Genomic DNA, 22,783 nt, shown 5'->3' on the forward strand with positions numbered 1-22,783 from the left:
GGTGTATTGGATAGGGAAGACAGGTGTTGTCAGAGTTGACAGCTTACATTTTTTCATAGGAAATACAAGGTCAAGATCTTGTTAAAATGTGATAGCCTGCAGAGGCGGGAGTAAATCTTTTCTGTCAGCTTATAAGAAGCATTCAGGAATCAATCTACCGGTATTGCTTTATCTGCTTTATAGAAGATTTTCCTACTTCTATATATATACATCTTCATGTTTGCTAAATCATTTTGAAATACCCACTATTAGTATTAGCATTCGTTTTGAAGATTAAAAAAAAAAAAATTCTTTCACTACTTTTTATTATAGCACATATTCGTATGTCAGATCAATCCACTCTGTTTCTTAGACGATTTAAGCAGGGAGGAAAGAGGAAAAACTCCCTTTTAAAAGAAAGAAATCTCCAGCAGAACCAGGCTCAGTGTGAGTGGCCTTCTGCCACATCTAACTGGAGGTTCAAGGAGACAGAACCAGACATACAAAAAATGCAAGCACTGATCCATAAATACTTTCCATATTAGAAAAAATAACAGTAAACTAGTAGTTCCTAAGGACTTAAAAATAGGTCTATCGTCCCTAATTGAAGTTTTTGGCAGCAGAAGCTCAGCTGATCCCAGCTACATGACAGACGAGGCTACTATGAAAAGAAAAAGTGAGAGAAGTTAAAGGTTTCAGTAATAAATAATGCAGAACTGGGGAATAGAAATAGAATGTTTCAGAGTGAGGAAACGTGGCCCCTATGTCTTCCAGCAGCCTAAGCCTACAACAGCATAACTATAGAGATAGCTTAGGAAAACTTGAGCCAATCTAACTCTAAGCTTATTTTTAAGGGAATTTTTGAAATATAACTAACACTTGACATAAAGTGCTTAGTCTTATTGTTCTCTGAACACAGTTATAAGTTAGTTACCATTCCAGTTGAGTAGATTAAACTCAATGTGTTTGGAAGGAAAGAACAAGTCAGTAATCATGTTGCATCCGTTTCCTGAACCAAAAAGACTAACATCTGTTAAACCTAAATGGCATGTTAACAATTATTTCCCATTAGTCATTGATCATTAGTTCAACTTTTTTATTTTCTTCAGTCCAACTGTTTTTAATATTCTTTTTTTGTTTCTGCATTTTTTATTTTATTTTATTTATTTTTCTATTTTTTCCTACTTGCTTTGATTCAGTTTTATTTTCCTGTATTTTAATCATGTAAAGCACTTTGCATTGTCTTTGTACTGAATTGTTCTATACAAATAAATTTGCCTTGCCTTGCCTTGCCTTTAGAGGTAGCTAAGAGATATATGCTTCATTTTCCCTATGGTATACATCAAAGAAAGAATTTAACTATCAACATTAAAGACAATCTGATAAATCCATAAACGGTTACATTTAAAAGAAATCCTTTTATGAAATATATTAGTCAAAAATGCATTTCATAACACTAAAAAGAGGTGTCTATATATTTATGGTCCTGTAATAAAATCAGATTTTATTTAAATGCTATCACACATCTTTATGTTGGCCTCAGTGAAGGTGCTGTAAATCTGTCTCTCCTTATTTATTTATTTTTTTTTAATCTAGACTTTAGCACTTCGGACATCTGCTTCAGTCCCATCGACACAGGAACATGCAGCCTCGCTCTCAAGAGATATGCATATAACCCAGAAACCAAGAGATGCCAGATGTTTGTCTACAGCGGCTGTGGAGGAAACCACAACAACTTCCATAGCCGTAAACACTGCTACCACAAGTGCATCAGGGGCAAAAAGGGTAAAGAGCGAGTTTGTTTCTTCTGAAGCAGATGTTCATCCTCTTTTCTTAATTTTCATTGTGTTCTCTCACTTGATTTTGCCGCAGGTCGCAGGAGTTGGATGATCCCAATAAGGAAGAAAAATATCAACAGAGTTCTGAACCGCTCGATCCGAACACTCAGCCCTGTGGAGCTCCAGTAGCCAGGAGGAATTTGTATTTATCTCTGTATTATAGTTTTTGCGGCCATTTTGAAATGTTCACAGCATTCAAGTCTTCATCACGTGGTTTCTGCTAAAAGTCTCCTACTAAAAAGGATAGATTTCAATCACACATATTGAAATGTTCATTTTAATACCTTTTTTTTCCTTTGATTCTTTGTTGTTTTTCTCCCAAAATGTATTGATTAATTGGACTCCACTGGACAATACTGTGCAAAACTCCTTATGTCCTCCTTCCAAAGCAGCCAGGCTTTGCTATAATCATTAATCATCTTCATCAAATTCTAAGCAGGGTTCCTGAAGGTCTTCTGTTGCTTTGGCTGCATTTTTTATTCAGTCTTATATCATCCTACCAGTAGCCTGTCAATTTAATTCAACCAATCTAATACAGAAATAATAACAGTGATCCTGGTGGGAGATTGCTCGCTGTATAAGAACAGAGTAAAAAGGCACAAAGAAAGGTTTGAATGAGCTCAAAGACCTCTAACAGATCAGAGGAGAATCTGTCTATTTAGGAGGATAAAGGAAGTTATAGGAGGTGGTTTTACTTTTGCAAGTGACTTGTTTTTAGAAACAAGATAGAAATATGCAAACAGGTCTAGAGTCTTACTTCTTTAAAACCTTAGCTCATTTTAAACCTGAAGCCACTTCTGCCTTTGATCGTTTTTATTATGTATTTGCAGCAAACCAGCAGAGCTTCTTTATTTTTCTCCACAACTGAAACAACACAGCTTTAAGACACATTTTGTTTCAATTCTGATCTGATCTTCCATTTTTAAAATCTTTCCTCAGGCTCTTTACAATGAATAATTTCACTTTTTAGTGTTGTGTATGTAGTTTTAAACACAATCTCTGAAAGATTTTAAACTCTAAATTATAACCTGAAAAAAGAAGTACGCCACTATGTTTATCTGCAATAATAAACAAGGTTTTTATAAAAGATTACAGGAATACAAAAAAATGTATTAATTGAAACAGCGAATGTATGGAAGTCTGAACTGTTATCAATAATACTTGAGATTATTTGAAAAAAGGATTCATTTTTGTGGTAATATATGGAAAATATTTTGCAGTTGATAATTAGATGAACTCTAGGGGTTCTTGAAAAGTCATATTAAGCGAAGAAAAGAAAACTTTTTTTTTCTTTGCATTTTCCACCCCTGAATCACTTAACGTACAAAAAAAAAAAAAACAAACAAAAAAAAATAGATATTTAATACAAATAGGTTTGGGCTTCTTGATTTTAGATCTTTATTGAAAACTGCTCCAGTGCTCTGCTTCTATAGAGGCCTAATCCTTCATATCATTTCAGTGTAGGTGTGTTTTTGTTGTTTTCTTTTTTGCTTTGCAGGTATTTCCTTATTTTTACAGCAATTTGGTACAAAGCTTCAAAGCTGAAGCGGATATTTGTTCTATAATTTGTTGAAATATTCTCCTCTATTTCATATTTACTGATTGTTTTTTTTTTTTTTTTGTCTACTTACTGTAAATGAAAAATTTACTGAAATAAACTCAAACAAAAATACCGTACTTTAAAAACTGCTTTGTTGTTATTTTGTGGTTTGATTAATCACCACAAGGGGGCAGTGTGTGGTTAAGAAAGTCAGTGTAACTGCTTCTAGTCTCACATGTGAGGTGTTATAGTTTACACTGCCTCATATGTCAGAATTGTTTTATGTCTATAACTTATAGACAATAAAAAAAATCTGTTTTCCTTCATTTTATTTTGTTTTTCCATTTTATAAAGTGTATGACCAGGCTATTACTGTAACATAGTGATCGATGGAGCCTTGTTCATTGAACCGTTGTCTAAAACATAAATTAAAGCAGATTACAGATCATTTGTAGACAATAAAAGAGTTGCTGCAGGATATTATGCTGAAGAATTCTAATACTTTTTAATCTATCAAACAAAAACATATTTAGGTTGTTAACAGATGCTGAAAACTGCTCCATAAACACCGATTTGCCATTTAATGCTTATTAACCTGAACTAACATTAATCTGTTACGTAAAGTAATTTTCTGAGGTGGAAGCTACGATTTCTCACCTACTTTAAACCATTTAAGGTCATTAACAGCGGTTACAGGTTGAATGCAACAGCTGGTAATGTTTGACTTTGCTCAAAACCTTCTGGGATTCACTAGTTTAAAAAATTAAATGCTTGAAAATAAAACGAGTAATATTAATAAATTCTGATTAATTTGTTTTGTCAAGTAAAAGGCCCCTAACTTTCAACAGCTGTTCTAAAAAAGCAAAGTATTGTCTTGAATCAAAGCAGCTAGTTAATCTCCTTAGTAAACTCTTCAAGGGTCTGAGGAACATTTCCAATTACAACATATGCTTCTATGTAACAATGCAAGAAGTTGGTTCACTGGGTTTAAACTGGTTTGAATCAACAGTGTATTTTTTTCTGTTTCTAAATATTTTTGCAGTTGTTCTCATCCCATCAGGATTCAAGTAATTTAGAAACTAGCAGCATCCACATGTATTTTGTTTCCACATTTTGGATCCATTTTCCATCTTTTTCTTATCGCAGTAGTTTGCAGAGGTCAGAGGTTAAACCCAAACTTACCAGTTCTTCCCATCTCATTGTCTGGGATCCCAAAGTGTCCCTGGATAAGAAGGAATTAGTTAGTTCTGGTCTGTTCTCTGCTGGATGTGCTGGTGACTACCAAATTAGGAATCAAAATATACAGGAAGTCATTCATTAAACACCTCCATCAGCCTACGCCCCAAAACCTACTGTAAAAAAAAAAAAAAATGTTAAAGCATTTAACTTTAACAAGTTTTTAGTTGTTGAAATGGGAATAAAATGTGATTGTAAAAGGGATTGTTTCAAAAGTTCTTATTAGTGTTGCACTGATACCGAAACCAGTATCGGTCGGGGCCCCGATCCATTTATATTATTATTATTATATATTGTCACCCATTCCAGGTAGGCAATAATGGATTCACTTTGTATTATTCTTCTTCCTGCTTCACAAAGGTAGGCAGCAGCTTGACCAAGCCATGATGGCAATTATTTTACGTCCAAGTATTATGCAGTTCTTCATATATACACCCACACATCAATTTCTAACAGATGTAGTGATGTTTTGAGATGAGCTGAAGCTTCGAGGTGTGTTTCGAATAATGGAGGGGGTGTTTCCGCGAGGCGTGAGGAGCCAAAATAGATGACGTCGGAAGCCTCGCTACACGCCATACCCTGTGACCGCTTTGGGAAGTGGTTCAGGTAGCCTGGAACTTCTGCGGCATTTAAACAGTCTCTGTGTTTAGTCAAGATGTGGGAGTTTGTAGGAGAGTTGGATAGAGTGTTTAGAGTTTGTTTTTTCAACCAATCTAGTTGGTTAAAACTAGTTTGGTTAAATTAGACAATGTAATAATCAAAATCTGGGCAAGTCACTAATCATAGATGTTATGGGTTCAAAGTAGTATTTCTTTCTATAAGTATTTGACTTACTTGAGAAATTGACTTCAAGTCTGTGGGTTGATGGTTCAAGATCCACCTCATAGTTTTAAAAGTTGCGATAAAACACAAGTATTTTCGATAATGTGACTAATTTGTATTGGTTGCCCTAGTATAAATATAGGTTGGTGGGTTTAACCAAAAGATTGGTTAAAGACATAACTTCCAACCCGATTCAAACCAAAAACTGTGGAAAAACTATTATGTTTAAATAAAAAAAAGACTAACACCTTTCTTCTTCTCATCATTGCACAGACTTTAACTGTCTGATTGAGCTTATTTTACTAAAATGGCAGAAAAACTGTGTACCTGAAATGATTTTTCTCTTCCAAGACATTTTACTCACAAAAAAAAACCGTACTAAAGATTTTATTATACAGACCAAACATTAACAATTTCAAATGAACTTATATGGGGAAAAAAACAACAAAAAAACAAGAAAAAAAAATATTGCAAAAAATCACAGATTATATTACCATCTGTAGTTCTGCACTTCACCAGTAGGTGGTGACATGTTCACACGAGGCTTCATGAAATGTGGGGATAATTTCAAGCAATTTGGCCAAATGTTCAAATGCCTCATGAGGCTTCATCTCACCATCACTAAACCGATGGTATCAGTATCGGTATCAGCCAATACTGCACAGCAACGTATCGGATATCGGTATCGGGGCCAAAAAATTGCATTTTTTATACTCTAAAAGGGCCTGCAGCATTGGCTGCTAATAGCTGTTAATATGAAATAGTGTCTGGAGTGAAAACAAGACATCAGAAATGATTTCTCATGTAGAAGGATGTTTGCAGGCCAGCAGTGACCTCTGATGAGGTTTATCCTGTGCAAGAAAACATTGAAATCCTCCCAGATTCACTTCATGACCTCTTGAGACCCAGACTGTGATCTCTGCAGGTCCAGTTTTAGGCTTTCACTATGATTTTTCACCATTTTGTTCATGTAATAAGACATATTTTCTAAAGTTTTCAATGAATAAAGTATGTGATGCGTTTCTGTAAGTAAAATTATTTAAAATGAGCAAGGAAGCACTTTTTGAAGACTTTTGTCCAGACCCTTTGCTCTGGGTCAGCCCAAACATCTGCTCTGCAGGCAGCTCATGTTTCTGCATCAAACGGCCTCTCTGTATGGAAATCCGCCCAGAATAAGCCAATGTAGAGAGCGTGGGAGTGGGTGGGTGAAAGTGTCCACTCTGCTTGCAGCTCCTCAGCTGTGGGTTCTCCACTCCACTCCACTCCACGGTGATGTAACAGGAAGCAGTGGGCTGACTTCCAACGTCAAGCTGAAGCCGCCTGAGCTTCGCGCATAGAGCCGCGGAGGTCCGCTGTGTTTGGATCACCGAGCCGAGCAGGAACCGAACCGAACCCTGAGCAGAACCAGAGGACTGGAGCGCCTGCTGGATCTCTGTTTCTGGTAAGAAAAGCTGGAATGGATCAGGATTCATTTAGTCCGTTTTTGTTTTTTTCAGGGACGTTCCTGCCGATCGCTGACAGGAGTCAGTTTGGAGCAAAGAAAAAAAAAAAAAAAAACGGTTCTGCATGTCTGAACTGAGCGCATCTGGATCCGTCCTCATTTAATCTGCATTGCTTTGCTGTCAGGAGGTGTGAGCGTGGAGGAAAATCCACGCACAGCGTGTCAAACCGCTGTATTGCAGCATGGCCACAGTCTGTGGCAGACTGCGCGTTAAAACGGCTCCAAGCGGCCAGCTTTGATATTAAATGTCCATTGATTGTCTGGAAGCAGCGCTGAGTCAGCTGCAGGATTTCTGCTGAACAATCCAGAGCTGCCATCCCTTCCACAGATTGACAAATGGCCCCCACAGAAAGCTTGAATCCCACCCAGGCTCCTTCCACTCTGATTAAACTGGAGAGCAGTGATGCGTTCAGCTGAGCCTCCCAGTCCAGCCATCATGCTCTCTGCTTGCTAAATCCTCTGCATGGTTACATAAGCAGCAGCAGATTTGGACATGCTGGAAGTTTGTAGGCTGGATGATGGAGAAGAGGATGGATGGAGGTGCTGGTGCGTAGGAGGAAGGTGTGATGCTCTGGTGTTGTTAAGGTGGAGGTGAAAGGTCAGAGACCAGCTTAAAGCTGAGTGCTTCTGATATTCTTTGCTGATTGAACTGGAAGTGCATACTGGTTGTTTCACGCAGTCTGAACCTAAAGTTAGTCCCAGTCTGGGCTGAACTCCTCAGACTCCACTGCGGGTTGGACTTCGCTGCGGCTGCTTCTGCTTCTGCACCCTGGTTCAGTCTGTGGCTTTCAGGGATAGGAAACGCGTCTCATATTTGCTTTTGAGAATTCTGAAATCTTAAGCTTCCCCTGGAACAGTTGGGGGGAGTCATGGGTGATCCCAGGGGCCAACAGGGGCCAATGTCCCTGTAGAGCTGATAATTGCTACTGTTGTGTCCCCTGAACCAAATATAAAATAGAGAATATGTTAATGATGAATACATTATGATATGCATCAGAGCCAGAACCGATAGGTTTCTTGGACTATTTAATATTTTTAGTTTTACAGTTTTATTTTATTTATGTTTTGCAAATGAAGTTGTTGCACTTTTAGCTTCAATCATATTGAACTGATAGTTTTTTTTTCTGCAAGATCCGAGGTCTCCAGAGCTGCAGATGTCTCTTTGGTTCACTTTGTATGTCAAATAATGAACTTTTAACTTTTTCAGTTTTTAGTTATTTTGTTCGGTTCCTCCATTAAAAAGCATCGACCCCACCCTGACCTCCCTGGTTAATTTGGTCTAGAACCACCACTGGGAGACTTTGAAGACCATGATGACAAATTACATAAACAACAGCAGATATGGACACGCTGGACATTGGCCATGAAAGCGGATGGTGCTAATAGGGATGGTTGTGTGTAGGAGGCGGATGTGATGCTCAGGAGTTGTTCTGATGGAGGTGAACAGAGATAACCTCCAGTCCAGAGATGACTGGAGTTCATGGCTATTTGTGTCCATGAGGGGAACTCATCACTTTGCAAAAAAAAGAAATTATAACGCTGATTTACCAATTTAATATTGGTAAATTTCCATAAATCAAGACCCTCATCTGTTGCGTCTTGGGATGTTAACAAGCACTTAAAGTCAGTCTAAAGATAAGTGATAAAAAAAAAATTCCTTTATTGTTCCACAACGGGGGAATTTGTTTCCTTTATCTTGACCCATTCTTTTGGGGAGCAGTTATTACTATTTGGTTATAACTCTCATAATACAAGAGGTAAAAAAAAAAAAAAAAAGCAAAATATGCAGCTGCTTGTTTTCATTATGCCCTCGTCTGATTGGCTGATGGATATTCTAATGTGTTCTATTAAAGCTTATCTTAAACCTTTATTATATTTAGAATAGAAATTTACTTTGTTTTCATTACACTGTGACAAGTACAGAGCAACGGAATTAACTTTCTGCATTTAACCCATCCCCTTTGGGAGCAGTGTGGGTTAAGGGTCTTGCTCGGGGACCCAAAGTGGCAGTCTGTGGGAGTGGGGATTGATCTAAGAACCTCTGGAACACAACATGCCCTAATCTACGGAGCCCCTCTGATGACATGGTCAAAAAAAATGTTTAATTGTGGACACGAAGTAGTATTTCGTGCGCACGTTATACTTATTGCGTGGCCACGAAATACTACTTCGTGCGCATGAAATACTACTTCGTGGCCACAATTAAAATTTTTTTTTGACCATGTCATCAGAGGGGCTCCGTACTAATCACTAGACCACCACTCCCCCTAGGTATAATTCTATAACCCCAAACATTTATTTCAATCCCTGGAAAGCAATACAGCAGCAAACTCACTCCCTCATGAGAAGAAGATAAAACTTTATGAGAACCTGCTTCTGTTGGGATACAATTCAGCCCACATGCAGAACAACAGGTATGGAGGCAGGTTATGAAGGGGTTACCAGGTGCCGGGCTTCTGACTTTTCCTCATATCTAGCTTTTTTCCTTAGTTTATCTTTTCTGCATTCCATAGTCCCAATTTCATCAAGCATGAGGCTACTGCTGTCTACTATCTATTTCTATTTCAGCTTGTTACACCTTTTCCAGCTGTTTCTGTCAACTTTGCGAGAACGAGACATAGAGGATGCAGTTTCTTCCAGTTCACAAATAAAATGGCTCCTTATATACGTTGTTGTGTTAAATGAGAGGCATTTTAGCTGTATGTTGGGATAAGATTTGGACAGCTTGGTGAAGCCAGATAGACGGGACCGATACAATCTCTCTGTCACTGTTGTCTTCAGAAAAACGTCTTTTGAACATCTCTGGGTTGTGATGGGGAAACGTCCATTTTGTGACATCCAACCCGCAGAACGTGACACTGAAGTTTTACTGTCAGTGTTGGGAAAGCAGCTGTTGAATGTGGGATTGTCAACAGCAGTGCTGTTTCCAAAATATGTATTTCAATTGGATGGACCATTTCTAAAAGAGAAATATTTTAAAATGTGATGTTTACGGAAGAGAATTAGCGCCATTGGAAAATAAGTTTCAATTCTGAGAAAAAAGTAAAATTAAGAGAAAAAAATAAAGAGAAATCTAAGAAAAAAACGGTGAAGTTCTTAGGAAGAAGTAAGAATTCTGTGGGTAAAAAGGTAAAAAAAAAAAAAGAATTCTGAGATCAAAATCTGAATTTTGACTTTTTTAGTGGGCTCCTTTTTTTCAATGGCCCTAATCCTAATCCTTTTCCTTTAAATCATGTCCAACTTTACACCCCGACCCTCTGTTTTATCATTTAAAGCTTTGGTTTGAATTTTTTTCATTTGTTTTTTCTTCTGCGTCAAGAAAAGTATAAGCTAGTTATTGTCTTTTAGTCTTATTTGTATTTGTTTTTTTTTATAAATTTAAATGTGATTTCAATGTCAACATGACTCAAATGTTTTCCACACATTCAAAATAACCCCTTATCTAATTACAAGAGCTGCTATCTTTTAATTTGAAAATATCACACTTTGCACAATTATTTGCCGTTTATGAACGTGTTGATGGAATTTACTTNGAAATACTACCTCGTGGCCACAATTAAAATTTTTTTTTGACCATGTCATCAGAGGGGCTCCGTACTAATCACTAGACCACCACTCCCCCTAGGTATAATTCTATAACCCCAAACATTTATTTCAATCCCTGGAAAGCAATACAGCAGCAAACTCACTCCCTCATGAGAAGAAGATAAAACTTTATGAGAACCTGCTTCTGTTGGGATACAATTCAGCCCACATGCAGAACAACAGGTATGGAGGCAGGTTATGAAGGGGTTACCAGGTGCCGGGCTTCTGACTTTTCCTCATATCTAGCTTTTTTCCTTAGTTTATCTTTTCTGCATTCCATAGTCCCAATTTCATCAAGCATGAGGCTACTGCTGTCTACTATCTATTTCTATTTCAGCTTGTTACACGTTTTTCTCACTTTGCAAGAACGAGACATAGAGGATGCAGTTTCTTCCAGTTCACAAATAAAATGGCTCCTTATATACGTTGTTGTGTTAAATGAGAGGCATTTTAGCTGTATGTTGGGATAAGATTTGGACAGCTTGGTGAAGCCAGATAGACGGGACGCCGCAGCGACCGATACAATCTCTCTGTCACTGTTGTCTTCAGAAAAACGTCTTTTGAACATCTCTGGGTTGTGATGGGGAAACGTCCATTTTGTGACATCCAACCCGCAGAACGTGACACTGAAGTTTTACTGTCAGTGTTGGGAAAGCAGCTGTTGAATGTGGGATTGTCAACAGCAGTGCTGTTTCCAAAATATGTATTTCAATTGGATGGACCATTTCTTAAAGAGAAATATTTTAAAATGTGATGTTTACGGAAGAGAATTAGCGCCATTGGAAAAGTAAAATTAAGAGAAAAAAATAAAGAGAAATCTAAGAAAAAATGGTGAAGTTCTTAGGAAGAAGTGAGAATTCTGTGAGAAAAAAGGTAAAAAAAAATAAGAATTCTGAGATCAAAATCTGAATTACTTTTTTAGTGGACTCCTTTTTTTCAATGGCCCTAATCCTAATCCTTTTCCTTTAAATCATGTCCAACTTTACACCCCAACCTTTTGTTTTATCATTTAAAGCTTTGGTTTGAATTTTTTTCATTTGTTTTTTCTTCTGCGTCAAGAAAAGTATAAGCTAGTTATTGTCTTTTAGTCTTATTTGTATTTGTTTTTTTTTATAAATTTAAATGTGATTTCAATGTCAACATGACTCAAATGTTTTCCACACATTCAAAATAACCCCTTATCTAATTACAAGAGCTGCTATCTTTTAATTTGAAAATATCACACTTTGCACAATTATTTGCCGTTTATGAACGTGTTGATGGAATTTACTTCAAACAATGACTCTATATATTAGCTAGGGCTGGGCGATATTGCTTAAAGATATATTGTTAGACTCATTTTATGATAGCACCAGAAATCTTTTCCCTTTAGGTTCATTAGAAAATTTGACAAAAAATAAATAATATATAAAAAAACATGTTTTATATGAAATATTCCTTCTCAGAGTAGACTTGTTTTACAGTTTGGAATGCTATGCAGTTTAAACAATGAAATACAAGATATTTTTAGCCAGTGGCATTAAACACTGAGTTAATTCAACTATTGCGGCCCAAGAACTGAATTTGATCAATTTGTATTTGTGGTAAATCATGGTGGAAAAACAACAACTCATTGCAAATGTTGACAACAATAAACATTTAGAGACATCTTATGATTTGACCCATTCATATCACAGCGATCTACAGATTGTAAAAAACCCTTGAAAAGAAAATACTGTGTGCCATACAAGCCCACCTAAAATGGGACAGAAAAGCAGGTCAAAGGGGAAAAACCTCTTGAAATCTAAATGGTGAAGGCATTGTGTCTGTGAGAATGAAATGGGCTTCAAACATACCAATCCTTAAGGGTTTTCTGCTTGATCTGACTGAGACTAGTGTGCTCACAGGTACTTGTGACCATTCCCAAGTACCTGTAATTGTCTTGAGATGAATATCTGAGACCTTTCTAAGTACTTGGTACTATCTTGAAACCTCGTTATCAAAGTCTTGGTTTTGCATCGGTTTCAGACATGGGAATCTTTCCTAGCCAAGACCAAAGCAGCTTCACTGTCAGTTACTGTCAAATTCCTGGTTTCGTTCCAATACAATTAATGAAGCTTTCCACTCAGAGACCACAGTAGCCAAGACTGAGAAGTTGATAGAGATGAAACACAAGAGCCAGAACATTCCTTAATGCAAACAAGTGGATGTTTTCCTGTATGTGGTAACACTGAGAGACAAAGAGTGAGTGTTAAGTCCTCCACCTGTTGCCTCCACTCACTCCTCCTGCTGCTAATGCTAAGTAAGCTAACACTAAGCTGGATCTTTGTTCCTTTCAGAGCTGTCTCTGTAACTTGTCTCCAGCTTGTCAAATGTATTGGACCAGTGGGATGTGATGCAAGATGGGCATTCTTTTGGATGAGATGCTGGAAACATTTGATCTGGTATTTCGACCTCATACAGAAGGCAGAGCAGACTGGCCTGGTACCAGAGGAGCTACGGTGACTGGAGCTAGGTGCTGATGGGCATTGTCACACATTGTCCTACCAGCATGGCATTGCTGATTAGCTGAACGTCTTGGTAGTGACGTCTAAAGAAATGACATTGGAGTTACGTTTGCACAATAAAAATGAATATACACGTAAACAAAGGACATTTTATTCAGCCTGCGAGCATCAGGCGTCTAAAGACAATCCAAAAAAGTAAAAAACGATCCACTGGACTTTGCTTCCAAGTTTGAAGACGTTTCACTTCCCATCCAGGAAGCTTTTTTGATTCAAAATGTCAGGAATAATGTTAAGTTCGAGGTTTTATAAAATAGCCCAACAAAGCCTTGTTTTTTGTTTAGAAAACATGCAAATTGAAAAGGACGAACGGGACTACCCCTTTGGAATGGGGGTACCCCATACCTATCTAAGTCTCTGAAAGGGGTGGGTTGTTGGTCTTGCTGAATAGGCGAGGTCTTCTTTTACCCTGTATGGGGTTGGGGTTGCGATGATAGCGAGAAGGGATCAACTCAATTTCTGCATTGTAGGTTTTCGAAAGCTGAAATTTGAATCCACCCCCTCTGTTTAACGTTGACCAAAATGTGAACATTCTGGTCCTCAAAAGAATGTCCTTTGTCCATAAAGTGTTGATGTACCGCCAAGTCTTGTCTGGAGGAGGTCGCTCTTCTGTGTTGGGCCATGCATCTGTGAAGAGGTTGTTTGGTTTCTCCAATATGAAGATCAGAGCATTCCTCACTGTATTTAACTGCATACACCACTCCGCTCATATTTGGTCTGGGAGTTTTGTCCTTAGGATGCACTAGTCTCTGTTTAAGGTTCCTTTTTTGGTTTGAAATTGGATGTACTTGTCTACAGACAAGCTTTGTTCTACAGTATTAGATCCACCATGGCAATCAAGTTCTGGTGACCCAAACGTTTGTTGGAAACCTACAGTATACTAGCTTAAAATTAGGTGTTAAAAAATCAGTGTAAGCTGGTTTTACTCTAAATAGAGTATTTATAACTTTACTGAGTGTAAATCTGCTAAAGTTTTCGAGCTATTAGTCAGTTTCTTTTAATTTATATGGTGTTGATTAACCACCATCCTTTGAGAAGTCTTCTTGATTTTGGCACTACAACTAATTTGAAGTGGCAACAAATTTATCTGAAACAGAGTTCTATTCAACTTTGTCTGTGCAGCGGCCTGATGCTTGCTGGTTTCCTGTTTATGTGCTTTGTTTTGTTGTCAACACTGTGGAGCTACATGCTAGATCCTTCTTTCAGCTCTCTGCTTACCTCATGGTGAAGTTATCATGTTACAAAAGCTCCAACAATGATCATATGCACCATGGACTGCAGTCGATCCTGGATTCAGTTTCATTTGAAACCCTTTGAAATTTCTTATTCCTCACACACTCATGAATATTGAAAGATATCCCCCCCAAACCAGACACAGTTCGACCTCAGCAGGGGTCTGCAGTGATGTGGCTAATCTTCAGTTCTGCGTTGAATCTGTGGTTTAGGTAGCATAGACGTGGAAAAGAAGCTGAATCTGAGCATTTTTTTCCATCCTGTGAAATATAAAATATTTATGTTCAGCTATAGCTATGGCTCTGGATCCTTTTTCTACTCCATGTTTTCAGGTGCTGTGAGCAAACGTCAGCAGCAATCATTTGTCTAAAACTTTGCTGAATGAACTTGCTCTGCTGAGAAAGTATGATTTATTATTGTAAAGCTAAGGCAGATGTTAGCTGTGATGGTAGCTAACCAATTATATTGGTTGCAATCGTTGATAAAATGTTGAGTATTTTGTGCTTATACTGGGCTTCAGAGGGAGATACATTTCAGGAGAGGTTCCTCAAAGGATTTTAAGGCAGTAAGCCATTAATCTATATAATCCGGTCGGTAAATTCCTTTATTTCAAAGAGATGAAATCTTTTTTGAATATCAAAAGGTTTGCATTGATGAAAATAAAGCTTTTTCAGTTTTACTCCTTTATTATTATATATCCCACTTAGCTTAGCTGTTACATTTTAGCTGTTTTCAGTGTGTAATGGTAATTATTAGTATTATTTTTTGTACCATTAGTAGCCTTTATTTGATAGTATCCAAGGTATATGATTGTCCTCCAGTCTTTTATCATTTATTCTTTAAAGATTGTGGAGCTGAAAAAGATTGAATCAGAAAGTAATACATTTGAGAAATATAAAAAGGGTTTTATTCAGAATAGAAAATTAAAAGATGAGGTTAAAATTTGTTCTGACAATGGGAGAAAAAAAAACTCCAAAAACAAATAAATACATTTATTGTCCTATTAACACTGATTTAAAACCAAAAATACCTTGACAATCAATATCAATAATGTATCACTGGAGCAGCAGATCAATAATTTTTACCTGGTGCGTTAATCGATGGACCAGTTAGCCGCGCTCCAAGGGCAGCATCTTCTAATTTCTGCCACAGTTTCTGTTCAGAGCAGCACATCTGTAGGTTTTTCTGTTTGAGGTTCTGCAAACTAAAAAAATCAGAGGCTGCAGAGAAAATATTTACTCTTTTTTTGAATATTAATAAGGAACGAATGAATAAATCATTACTGGAGAAACGCTGTAATGAGTTGAATTAAACGTTGGCGGTTATCTGCATTTAAAATCTATTCAAATCAGTTTTGCATTCAGGAAATCAGTCATTTTCTCTCCTCTGTGTTTTAAAGCATGAATTTCAACTTAAAGTCTGACAATGACTGATTGCTTTTTGTTATTATTGATTAAACAAAGATGAGCAAATGATGAATAACTTCTGTCTCCATCTAAGCCTATGATGGATCACTGTGTGTGTGAAAAATGACACTCCAGCTGCTTCCAAAAAACGATCAGCCAGATTCTGCTTCAGATGCAGTAATTTCTGTTGATCATCAGCGTTATGGAAGCGGAAGTTCAGTACGGTTGTTGTTCTGGAGCGTACAGGTGTGTCTAAATACCATGAGGGTGGAAAGAGATCAGTGGCCTCAGAGAAGCAGCCGCTGCTCCTTATTAGGGCCAAAAGTTCTGAATCAATTCGATTTCGATTCATACAGTTCTAAATCGATTAATTTCGATTCGATCTAGTTTTAATTCAATTCAATTCAGTTTATTTATATAGCGCCAAATCCACAACACATGTCATCTCAATGCACTTTACAGTTCAACCAGATCATACAGTCAAATTGATACAAAGTTTTCTATCTAAGGAAAACCAGTTGATTGCATTGACTTATCGACTCAAATACAATCCATCACGCTAAGCATGCTTGTAGCGACAGTGGAGAGGAAAAACTCCCTTTTAACAGGAAGAAACCTCCAGCAGAACCAGACTCAATAATGAACGTGCTTCAGCTGTGTTTCAAAACACTCATGTATTTTGTTTTTTCCTGTCACATTAAACACAAAGTGCAAACTTGTAAATCAGACAGTTTAAAATCAGCAGCGTTGTCTGTAACAACTAGAGGGTGTTTGCTGCTCAGCCCCCATTTGTTAATGTCTTCAGTCAACCTATTAGCTATATTTGCAGCTGTCTGGCTTGAAGTAATCTAGAATGTGAACGTCACCGTGATCACTATAAAATTAATCAATCTCATTCCCTAGACATCGATTTTGGAAAAATGTAAAGGAATCCTTTCAAAATCGATTAAATCGATTTTGTTTTACACAGCCCTACTCCTTGTTAGTCCAGGAAAGGTTTTAAAATCATGTCCAAACTATCTGAAGACCATCAGTCCACATAGAGAAAGATTATTCACCTCAAACAGCTGCTTAGTTTCCCAGGAGGGAACTTTTTAGCAGATTTAGTCCAAGGTTGAAGCGTGAAGCTCATAAAAATGACCAAAAACCTGAAGAGTTCCTCTTTATCACCCCTTGGATAACACTGGCCATCCCGGTGCTATTTTTAATAACTGAAGCTGAGTTTTCCACATGTCAGCTAATGCACCTGACTTTTTCCTTTACCAGTAAATGCAGCATGCTTTGGGTTACTGTGTGATGGTTTGATATACCCCGTTATGGTGGGAGAGAAATGAACCAAAGTTCCGTCTCTTTAAATTATGGTCGATAGGAGGTTGAACCCTGCACTGTCTGAGGGAGACTTCATCATAGGGGCTGGAGGAGGTTCCAATCGAGTTTGTGAGTTGAAGTAATTAATTTAGCCTTTTCTATCTGTTGAAAGTCCAATGTCATTTATGCTGCTGGGTATAATATGTTCGCTTGTGAATTAATGTAAACTGTGTATTTGCTGCTGTCATACACGTGCAGCCCTCATGCTGATTTCCAGCTGGATGATTTTCCCCGTCTGAGACCCAATGATTGTTTTTCTGCAGAAGTTTTGCACCATTGGCTATGGAAGAGGATTAGGGCCACTGAAAAAAAAAAAAGTTAACTGATTTTTAAATTTTATTTCCGTTTAACATGCGAAAAAAGTCAGAATTCTGACTTTAATCTCAGAATTCTGACTTTTTTTATTGTCAGAATTCAGTCAGAATTCTGAGAAAAAAGTCAGAATTCTGAGATTAAAGTCAGAATTCTGACTTTTTTCTCAGAATTTTGACTTTTTTCCCATACTAAACTGAAACTGAAATTTTTCACTGGCCCTAATCCTCTTCCGTACTTGCAAACAAAGAAAGTTCTTTTTATGTTTTTGTTTTTAAAGTGGTAGGGAATTCATATTTAAATTTAAAATCATTCTGGCTTAATCATGTATATAAATGTACTCTTTAACAGACCATATTGTCAAAAAAAATGTCCTAAAATGTGCGCTGTTGTTTTTTTCCATTATCTTATGCAGGCCAGTTAGTTATACAACAGCTTGTACACCTAAATTCGGCCAATCGTATATCAACAGTCATCTGTTGAAGAGAGGATTAACATTTCTGGGATGGACTGGTGAAGTCAGACAGAACCTACCGCTCAGAGATGCTGCTTCTGCTGCTGGATCGTAGGGATGTACTTAGTATGTCACATGCTGTTTCCCCGTTTCAGTGACATCATGGTGAAATCTTTCATGAATATTTTTCTATTTTTGAGTAGAGCTGCAACTTGCGATTATTTTGCAAATCGTTTAATCTGTCAATTATTTTTTCAACTAATCGATTAATAATCTGATAGCCAAAGGTTCCTTAGAGAATATTTTTTTAACGAAAGTAAACCAGGTGAAACTAAACCTTCCATTTGAGGAGTTCTGGATAGAGCTTATTGATAGACCAAAACATCTTTCTATCTTAAATGCAAAATATTTATATCTTTTTTTTTTAAGTTTTTTACATAATTAGTGCTCTAAGTGGGTTGCTCTGTCAGCTAAAGGAATTTTTTAGAGTCTCCAGGTTAATGATTAATCGATTACTGAATTAGTTGACAATTATTTCAGTAATCGATTAATCAGATTAATTGTTTCAGCCCTAATTTTGAGGTTAGATTATAAAATGTGTTTATTTTGTTGTCAACCAAAAATGCTTTGATCTGACAGACGATAGCTTCGTTTATTGCGACTCTTAAGATTCTATTTTACTCTAAATCACCTTGTACATGTCAGACTCTCATTCGGATATTTGGCTTCCTGTCGGCCGGTTTGTCTCGGCTCCGGAGTTATTTTTGTCCCTGGTTTATCCGTGGGGATTTTAGGGGTTCACAGCTGACATTCTTCGAGTTCAACTGTTGAAAGAGTTATGTGCTGCACAAAAGGAGTGAATAATGCATGAGTGACATGTTCAACTACCAGCTGCTTCCTGAATGAGGCGAGAAATCTCTTGTTTAAGGACTTTGAGGATCTCTTGCAGAAACTATAAAATTAAGCCCTGAAACGTTTTTGCCTTAACTGCATCCTAAAGAGTTATTTAAGGTTTTGTTTGGAGGGAAAAGTCTGTATCAAAGATCCACAGATATTATGAAGACCCAGGTACATGTCCGTGAAACAGATTGGAACAGACACCAGCAGGAACAGCCCTGGAACTCCCTCCCAGCTGCACGCTGCTCTAATGATGCATCTTAATGCAGGAAGGAAAGCTCTCTGCAGAGCTATAGCTTGATAGATTTACAAGGATCCCCCAGAAATGAGATCTGAAGCTCCTGAGGAAAGTTTATAATCATGCATTTCATTCTGAGCAGCTGGTTGTTAATATGTCCAGCTGTATAAACGGGTAACTCTGTTTTGAATCCATCTCAAAGCTAAAAAGGTTTCCCACTAAGGAGCATTGAGCGAGGGGAGCGCACGATGGACAGGTTTTATTTTTAACCCGTATATTTTTAACTGAGTATTTGTGCTATTTTTTCCTTTGCGCAGAGCGGAGGCCTCCTCAATAGGATCATCTTTCTGTGGGAAGAGCCCCTTTTGACCTCAAGACAAGCACCCTGCTCTCTAGTTTCAGTCACTTTAGACTGTTGCGTAATAATCAGACCTATCTCAGTTGTTTTGTTGATTGATTTAAATCGTATAATAAGGCTGTTTCTAGTATTCACAAATATATCAATCAGAGAGTTTTTATCCAGTGTTCAATCTTCTTTCTCCATTATTTCCAACCTTGTGGAACAAAGCAGGACCCAGGGCCTCAGTGTAGCAGGTTTTCTTCTTCAGATGTTGGGAGGATTCGTCAGGAGAAAAAAAGACTAACTTAGCAGCAGTCTTCTGGTGTGCATTTCTTGTATTTCCTGCAGACTTTGAGTCTATTCATAATAAAAAAAAATTTTTTTGGACAGAAGTGAATTATTTGTTGCTTCACTTAAATTCTGCAGGCCATATGGCCTGCTGCCACCATGGAGCAAACTCTGTGCAGCAGGCTACACATTCCTGGATCTTCCTGGACGGTCTTGCACCTTCTGATTCCATTTCCTTTCGACTAGAACTCTCGTCCTGTGAGGGAGACAGTGATATCGAAGTATCAGAATACTTATGCAGCCGTGTTGGGTGGTCAGTGTCAGTAACAGTTGAAAAGTCAGGATAGCAGCTTGGATGGTGGTCTAGCTTGTAACAATAATGCCTTGCAGCACTAAAATCATGGGTTTGATCTCAGCCTGACGCATTTCTGTATGAAAAGCATTTAGTTTTGTGTAGATGTTAACAAATCTCTATTGCTTTTCATTGCTTAGAAAAAAAAAGATGCACCTTACTAATTAAATTTGAGTAAATTTAGTCAACTTGAGCGTTAATTCCTAAATTAGCTTTTTTGACTACATTTTATATATATCAAATATAAATATATATTTTTTTTCTTGTTTTTTTTTTTAAGAATGCATAACGACATGGATAAGAGCTAAAAAAAAAAAATAGTGTTCATTTTTAGCCTTCCAAATTGAGTTGGTGTCAGATTGGATCAAATTGAAAATAACTGGTTTGGATGAAGTAAAATACTTTTGTGAAGTTTGAACTAATATTTTTGCGTGTAGAATAATTCAGTCCAGGTTTGAGAGACCTAAATTAAGAATTTGAACAGAATATTCATTCTCCAGAGTTTTAAAAAAAAAATTCTTTTACTTAAATTCTTATCCTGGTGCATTTTTCATGTTTGTTTAGAGTTGTATATCAGGAAACAGAACTAAAATTGGAATTTGTTGTATCTTATATTTCTCTACTTTGTCAGGTTTACCTGATTTAATTCCCTGATTCTTAAAGAAAAGCCAGATGACTGCGTATGGAGCATGTAAAAAAAAAAAAAAAAAAAGGAATACCAGCCTCTAACAACCCAAAGAGAAGGTATCTGGCTGCGACTCGTTCCATGATTGAGAATCTCGCAAAGCTTCATCGTTTGTTCTGTCTGTTTCCACTTTGGTGGGATGTGTCCAAGGTGTGTTATTATTTTTTTAAATGCATGAAATGGAAACTTAATTGCTATTTTTATGAGAATGACCTTGTAAAGAGTTGCCAAACAGATTACAGTTGTGGTTTTGCTGAAGCCAACAGTGTTTACTATAAATAGAGACATTACTGTCCTTGCAACTTCCTGTAGTGCATTGTACATCTGCATTGTTCTGAAGGATGGAATGATGGGACCCAGGTTGATATAATCGCTTCTGATTCCTCTGATCAGGAATGAAGAAAAAAGTTCTGAGATACTCACAGCTAATGTAGATACATATGTTGATGTCAGATTATTTGGTAAAACTAAGTTTGGTCGATACTTTTCAGCTCTGTAATCCAAATTCAACTAAGACGGTTCATTGGTAATTAGATTGTAGCATTCCTATTGGACAAAAAGGTTGCTATGGGTTACATACGGGTCAAGTCTAAGCCATTAGGAGCTTTATGTTGGGTCTAGACTGACACTTGTCTAGCTGCTATAGTATTTGATTTGCAGTTCATTAAAAACGTGAAAAGTGATAATAAAACAAAAAAAAAAAGTATAGAAAAAAAATGCCTTTTTGTAAAAAACACATATTAATTGTTTATGGCTATTTGGGAATCAGATATATTTGCGAAATCTCCATAAAATCATCAAAGATTATGAAATTATCATAGGATCACATCTTAGGGTCCATTGATGACTTTAATGACTGTATCTAAAAACTAGACATGCTGCTTATTGGTACTTTCAGCTTTCTCTCCATTATTCTTAGTGGCATTTTAAATAGGAGTATTACACATTATCTATTTATTTTGCATATCTATATTTTTCTTTATAATGTTATTTTTAACTTCTTCATCTCTAATTTTAAACATTTGACCATTGAGTAATAAATTATGTGTGCGCCTTGACTAGACCTCTTGAGTCCAATTAAAACAAATTACTTTTACACAAGCATTTGTTTGTCTTTAGCCAGAATAAAAATGACTCAATTTTCCAAGTTAGCCATCTGGGAACTGTACTCTCCTGATAGTCATCAATCAGTGAACCTTTGACCTCCACCAGTTGCTTTTAGGCTTTGAGTGTTTCACTGGGATTAACAGCAGTGGAGCTGAAGGGGTTCGGTCTCTGGTCTTAAAAGTAGCCTCAGTTCTTCTAAGTTCTTAAATAAAAGGAAGATGAACTTTTCTTTTATTTCTCTAAAACATTTATCCTTTTGATCTAAAATACTGTTTTGAATATAGATTGGATATGGTGGGCTTTATAGATGGCTGTCTGAACAATCACACTAATACGAGAATTTAGCTATTATGATCTAAAGTCGGATGAAGTCATGAGAAAATCAACCACAGGGGAGTGATGCAGTTATTGTCCCCTACACCCCCATTATGGTAGCACAGACGGGTTAAACATGGAGGACTAATAACCTCACTGTGGGGAAATACATGGACATTTCCTTTTCTTATCACCGTTTCCAGATTGTATACTGGTGGGATAGAGAAAATTATCATAGCTTTATACAGTAGTTTTAATAGTTAAGTAGTTGTTGAGGTTGTTTAAAGTCTATTTTTTGTACAAAACTAAAGGAATAAATGAGGATAAAATAAAGGATAAAAGGGTATTGACTAGTGTTGCAGCAATACTGATACCAGTATCGGGCGGTACCCCGATCAAGCACTAAAATGGTGGTATCGGTATCGGTGAGTACCAACAAATAGGGCTCCCATATCATTTTGAGAGCCAAAAGTTTATTCAATTATTGTCACCCATTCCAGTTTCAGAGAAGTTCTACTGGATTTATTTTGTATAAGTCTTTTTATTGCTTCACAAAAGTAGGCAGCAGCTTGACAAAACCATGAAGTCAATTATTTTACATCCAAGTAGTATGTAGTTCTTTATATATACACACACACATTAATTTCAAACTGATGGTATTGGCAAATAGCCTCGTGAGACCATCCTGATCTCGCGAGCTTTCAAGGTTTCACTCGCAGATCAGTCTGGAGACTCTCCGTTAAA

The 22,783-nt window shown here is 37.0% G+C and overlaps 2 protein-coding genes across 2 annotated transcripts in view; both read left to right on the plus strand.

The window, feature by feature from the left end:
- Positions 1-3,132, plus strand: part of LOC107086197 (tissue factor pathway inhibitor-like) — a 47,450-nt gene extending 44,318 nt beyond the window's left edge. Inside the window, exons 7-8 of the mRNA XM_015376982.1 lie at positions 1,576-1,764; positions 1,852-3,132. Of these exons, the coding sequence (XP_015232468.1) occupies positions 1,576-1,764; positions 1,852-1,946 (284 nt within the window). The 3' untranslated portion in view covers positions 1,947-3,132. The remainder of the gene's footprint in view (positions 1-1,575; positions 1,765-1,851) is intronic.
- Positions 3,133-6,220: 3,088 nt separating this feature from the next.
- The window catches only part of calcrl (calcitonin receptor like receptor), a 51,040-nt gene continuing 34,477 nt past the window's right edge, over positions 6,221-22,783 (plus strand). Inside the window, exon 1 of the mRNA XM_015376976.1 lies at positions 6,221-6,856. The gene's annotated coding sequence lies outside the window, so the exon portion shown is untranslated. The remainder of the gene's footprint in view (positions 6,857-22,783) is intronic.

Source organism: Cyprinodon variegatus, unplaced genomic scaffold (genome assembly GCF_000732505.1).
Source record: "Cyprinodon variegatus isolate N-32 unplaced genomic scaffold, C_variegatus-1.0 Scaffold145, whole genome shotgun sequence".
NCBI lineage: Eukaryota > Metazoa > Chordata > Actinopteri > Cyprinodontiformes > Cyprinodontidae > Cyprinodon > Cyprinodon variegatus.